Below are 5862 nucleotides of genomic sequence, written 5' to 3'. Positions count from 1 at the left end.
TGTCCCACACTCTTGTTCCTCAGAGCTGCGCCTAATGTCCCCACTCTTGTTCCTCACTCTTGTTCCTCAGAGCTGTGCCTAATGTCCCACACTCTTGTTCCTCAGAGCTGTGCCTAATGTCCCACTGTTGTCCCTCAGCTCTTGTTCCTCAGAGCTGCATGTCCTAATGTCCCTAGACTAATGTCCCACACTCTTGTTCCTCAGAGCTGCGCCTAATGTCCCACACTCTTGTTTGTTGCCTCACTCTTGAGCTGTGCCTAATGTCCCACACTCTTGTTCCTCAGAGCTGTGCCTAATGTCCCACACTCTTGTTCCTCAGAGCTGTGCCTAATGTCCCACACTCTTGTTCCTCAGAGCTGTGCCTAATGTCCCACACTCTTGTTCCTCAGAGCTGTGCCTAATGTCCCACACTCTTGATCCTCAGAGCTGTGCCTAATGTCCCACTCTTGTTCCTCAGAGCTGTGCCTAATGTCCCACACTCTTGTTCCTCAGAGCTGTGCCTAATGTCCCACACTCTTGTTCCTCAGAGCTGTGCCTAATGTCCCACACTCTTGTTCCTCAGAGCTGTGCCTAATGTCCCACACTCTTGTTCCTCAGAGCTGTGTCCCACACTCTTGTTCCTCAGAGCTGTGCCTAATGTCCCACACTCTTGTTCCTCAGAGCTGTGCCTAATGTCCCACACTCTTGTTCCTCAGAGCTGTGCCTAATGTCCCACACTCTTGTTCCTCAGAGCTGTGCCTAATGTCCCACACTCTTGTTCCTCAGAGCTGTGCCTAATGTCCCACACTCTTGTTCCTCAGAGCTGTGCCTAATGTCCCACACTCTTGTTCCTCAGAGCTGTGCCTAATGTCCCACACTCTTGTTCCTCAGAGCTGTGCCTAATGTCCCACACTCTTGTTCCTCAGAGCTGTGCCTAATGTCCCACACTCTTGTTCCTCAGAGCTGTGCCTAATGTCCCACACTCTTGTTCCTCAGAGCTGTGCCTAATGTCCGACACTCTTGGGGGGTTCGAGGTGGATGGGCCTGTTAAGAAGAGCTTAGTGGGGGTGTCTGGCGCTCGCGACGACACCCCAAAGAAGAGCTGCTTTCAGAGAGGTAACGAGACTAATGGAAGTTCCCCTCCTTTTGTAGGCCCACGTACCAATTTAAATAGTTGTTATTATCATTAGATTTCTGTCAGGGGAACTCAGTCGGGGTCTCTACTTACTGTTGAGAGGTAGAATAGTAGAATACACAATTGGTTGTGGATCAACCCTTTTTAGGTTGCTAAATTAGTCTAGCCAGCTGTCTAAACTTTGTGACATCAGCTGATATATCAAAGTGCTGTACAGAAACCCAGCCTAAAACTCCAAACAGCAAGCAATGCAGGTGTGGAAGCGCCCCCATTGATTTGGTTAGTCACTCTCTCACATCATATTAAAAACTGCAAACATTGTTGCTTAGGGCAAAATCTGACTGCATGTGTGGGAATGGATGTGGGTTGGCAGACCCGCGAGCAACTGCGACCCCTCAGGATGAGTTCATAAAGTTCCCCGTCCCTGGTCTAGTGGTGCAAGGCGTCCCTGGTCCAGTGGTGCAAGGCGTCCCTGGTCCAGTGGTGCAAGGCGTCCCTGGTCCAGTGGTGCAAGGCGTTAGTGGTAGAAGGCGTCCCTGGTCTAGTGGTGGAAGACGTCCCTGGTCTAGTGGTGGAAGACGTCCCTGGTCTAGTGGTAGAAAACGTCCCTGGTCTAGTGGTAGAAGACGTTAGTGGTAGAAGGCGTCCCTGGTCTAGTGGTGGAAGGCGTCCCTGGTCTAGTGGTAGAAGACGTCCCTGGTCTAGTGGTAGAAGACGTCCCTGGTCTAGTGGTAGAAGACGTTAGTGGTGCAAGGCGTCCCTGGTCCAGTGGTGCAAGGCGTCCCTGGTCCAGTGGTGCAAGGCGTTAGTGGTAGAAGGCGTCCCTGGTCTAGTGGTGGAAGACGTCCCTGGTCTAGTGGTGGAAGGCGTCCCTGGTCTAGTGGTAGAAGATGTCCCTGGTCTAGTGGTGGAAGGCGTCCCTGGTCTAGTGGTGGAAGGCGTCCCTGGTCTAGTGGTGGAAGGCGTCCCTGGTCTAGTGGTGGAAGACGTCCCTGGTCTAGTGGTAGAAGACGTCCCTGGTCTAGTGGTAGAAGACGTCCCTGGTCTAGTGGTAGAAGACGTCCCTGGTCTAGTGGTAGAAGACGTCCCTGGTCTAGTGGTGGAAGACGTCCCTGGTCTAGTGGTAGAAGACGTCCCTGGTCTAGTGGTAGAAAACGTCCCTGGTCTAGTGGTAGAAGACGTTAGTGGTAGAAGGCGTCCCTGGTCTAGTGGTGGAAGACGTCCCTGGTCTAGTGGTAGAAGACGTCCCTGGTCTAGTGGTAGAAGACGTCCCTGGTCTAGTGGTGGAAGGCGTCCCTGGTCTAGTGGTGGAAGGCGTCCCTGGTCTAGTGGTGGAAGGCGTCCCTGGTCTAGTGGTGGAAGGCGTCCCTGGTCTAGTGGTGGAAGGCGTCCCTGGTCTAGTGGTGGAAGGCGTCCTTGGTCTAGTGGTAGAAGGCGTCCCTGGTCTAGTGGTGGAAGGCGTCCCTGGTCTAGTGGTGGAAGGCGTCCCTGGTCTAGTGGTGGAAGGCGTACCTGGTTTAGTGGTGGAAGACGTCCCTGGTCTAGTGGTAGAAGACGTTAGTGGTAGAAGACGTCCCTGGTCCAGTGGTAGAAGACGTCCCGTCCCTGGTCCAGTGGTGGAAGACGTTCCTGGTCCAGTGGTAGAAGACGTCCCTGGTCCAGTGGTGGAAGACGTTCCTGGTCCAGTGGTGGAAGACGTTCCTGGTCCAGTGGTAGAAGACGTCCCTGGTCTAGTGGTAGAAGACGTCCCTGGTCTAGTGGTAGAAGACGTCCCTGGTCCAGTGGTAGAAGACGTCCCTGGTCCAGTGGTAGAAGACGTCCCTGGTCCAGTGGTGGAAGACGTCCCTGGTCCAGTGGTAGAAGACGTTCCTGGTCCATTATACTGAATGGAATGTTACATGTTGTTCTTTATGTAAAACTCTTAATGATCCCGTCACATTCAGGTTGTAGAACTGATTTACAACACATTTAACACAATGGTTGTTGTGATACAACTTATTTTGGTGATAAATTGTCTGCACATAAATGTTTACTCAATCATTGTGCCGTGGCTCCACAGTCCACAACGCTTGTTTAATTATTTTGGTCCAGAAAACCTTGTTGTGCCAAATGCGTTGTACATACAACATGTGTGTACAGGGCCAATGTCTAGCGTATCCTGTTGTAAATAAGGATTTGTTCTTCACCTTCTTGCCTAGATAAATAAATACATCAGTAATATCAACAGAAGAGCTGATCAGGAGGATCATGTAAAAGGTTATAGCACTGCCTTGGAGAGATCACGGTTTCCTCTAACAATTCATTTAAATACATTAATTCATACATTTGTCCCATTGTGGTTGCAGAATAAATGGTACATATGATAGTTTCCTGGTGAAATCTCTGTGATACGGTGGCAGTGGAGTCAAACTTCCGCTAGATGCAAGATGTTTGTGTGTTGACAGAACTGGACAAACTGAGGGGTCATTTCCAGCTGCTGTCTGTCCTGCCAGCAGACACTCGTTCCTCTCTGCTCCAGCTCCTCAAGACAACCCTGGAGGACAGAGAGACAGTCAGTGTGCTGGAGAGTGTGGTGAGTTGAGGCGTACAGAAACAGGGCAAACACACACACACACACACACACAGTCCTACAGTTATTGTCTATGAGCGGATTACTAGCAAGAATCAGCAGCTTTCTGAAAATGCTGAACATACTAACTTCTCATTACGTTCGGTCTGTCATCATTATAATCTACCATAGTATCCTAAATATCTTCTGTCTCAAACCTTCACATATGAGTCATTTACCAGACACTCTTATCCAGAGAGACTTACAGTCAAGTACATTCAACTAAGTTTAGCAGGATAAAACAAACCACACATCTCACCTATTCTTTCTAATAATGTCTCTTCTCACAGCTGGACCAGATGTGCACAGGGAAGACAGCTGACCTGGGGGAGGTTAAGGAAGTGTCTCAGATGCAGACAGTCCAGGCCATACTGAACCTTCTAGAGCATTCGGACTCCAGCCCAACACACTCTGTCCTCAGTGATTCCAGCCAGAAACCCTCCCTCAGTGATTCCAGCCAGACACCATCCCTCAGTGATTCCAGCCAGACACCATCCCTCAGTGATTCCAGCCAGACACCATCCCTCAGTGATTCCAGCCAGACACCATCCCTCAGTGATTCCAGCCAGACACCCACCCTCCTCAATGCCACTCATCTCATTGTCAGTGCCATGGATGGTGAGACACTGAGCAGTGAATATTAGTTGAATATTAAGTGCCAGTTCAATTCATTGTCTCCAGCCACTGCATTTATCAGGAAAACTGGCATCTCACTTCATGAACATTTTATTTTCTCAGAACCCACAATGCCCTGAAAACCACTTCCTGTTTCACACCATCTGTGAATCTTTATTTCTCAGGAATGACAGATGAAGGTCTCTCTGTGTTGGGATCCTGTTGCAGTCCTCCAGTCTTACAGGCCCTGCAGATCCTGGTGAGTTCACACTTCCCCTTTTGTTACACTTAGCCTGGTAAAAACAAGTCTGTATACTTCTTCAAAAATACTGTACACTTACAAACAATCTATGGGCCTCCCGGGTGGCGCAGTCGTCAAAGGCACTGCATCGCAGCGCTAGCTGTGCCACCGGCCTCAACTGGGAGGTCCATGGGGCGATGCACAATTGGCCTAGCGTCGTCCGGGTTAGGGAGGGTTTGGCCGGTAGGGTTATCCTTGTTTCACTAGCGACTCCTGTGGCAGGCCGGGCGCAGTGCAGGTGTACGGTGTTTCCTCCGACATATTGGTGCAGCTGGCTTCCGGGTTGGATGCGCACTTGGTTGGGTTGTGTTTCAGAGGATGCATGACTCGACCTTCGTCTCTCCCGAGCCCGTACGGGATGATGAGACAAGACAGTAACTACTAACAATTGGATACCACGAAATTGGGGAGAAAAAGGGGGTAAAAAATAAATACTACACTGTCTGGTAAACAAGTCTGTATACTTCTTCAAAAATATAGTACTGTGTGACCTGTTCACCACTTGGGTAAGCTAAGTAAAGGTTCAATTAATTCAATAGTTGTTTGGAATAGATTAAGGGTGGCAGGTAGCCTTGCAGTTAGAGCGTTGGGCCAGTAACCCTGGCTGTGACCTCACTCCCTGTGGGTGTCCCAGGGGGAGTTGGGATATGGTGACCCTGGCCGTGACCTCACTCCCTGTGGGTGTCCCAGGGGGAGTTGGGATATGCAACAAACACCTTTCCATTACCAACACGTGTGTAACAGGACAAATATAAACACCCCCCCCCCGTTATTACAATACTTCATTCTCCATTTTGAAATTGTCATTGCATCTTACAGACATGACATTGCAGTATCTGATCATATTCCTGTGCTGCTTGTCCTCCAGGTGCAGCATGTGGCAGCAGGGAGTGGGGAGACCCTCTCTCTGAGAGATGCAGGTCTGGCTGTTCTGACTGAGGAGGACGTGTATCAGAGGACAGAGAGTCTCTTTGGTCACTCTGAAGTTACACTGAAGAGAGAGGAGGACACACTGAGGACAGAGATGAAGGACCAGCCTGGATACCTTCCTCTAGTCATGAGTATCACTGTGAAAGGCCTGGCCTCTTTAGTTTAAGGAGAGACTGAGTGAGAGAGGGAGGAGCGGTTTCCTTCCTCTCCGGCAACTGAGTTAGGAAGGGCGCCTGTATCTTTGTAGTGACTGGGTGTATTGATACACCATCCAAAGTGTAATTCATAACTTCA

At 50.0% G+C, this 5862-nt stretch overlaps 1 protein-coding gene across 1 annotated transcript; it reads left to right on the top strand.

Moving 5' to 3' along the window:
- The first annotated feature begins 612 nt into the window (after positions 1 to 612).
- LOC124026571 (gasdermin-E-like) lies at positions 613 to 5862 on the top strand. The gene is made up of 5 exons (XM_046339480.1): positions 613 to 1095; positions 3559 to 3686; positions 4013 to 4340; positions 4523 to 4596; positions 5507 to 5862. Exons 1-5 carry the CDS (start codon positions 987 to 989, stop codon positions 5732 to 5734), a joined length of 867 nt encoding a protein of 288 aa, XP_046195436.1. The 5' UTR covers positions 613 to 986; the 3' UTR covers positions 5735 to 5862.

This window comes from Oncorhynchus gorbuscha, unplaced genomic scaffold, assembly GCF_021184085.1.
Source record: "Oncorhynchus gorbuscha isolate QuinsamMale2020 ecotype Even-year unplaced genomic scaffold, OgorEven_v1.0 Un_scaffold_2778, whole genome shotgun sequence".
NCBI lineage: Eukaryota > Metazoa > Chordata > Actinopteri > Salmoniformes > Salmonidae > Oncorhynchus > Oncorhynchus gorbuscha.
Note: the sequence above shows the minus strand (reverse complement) of the source record. Positions and strands in the feature narration are given on the sequence as shown.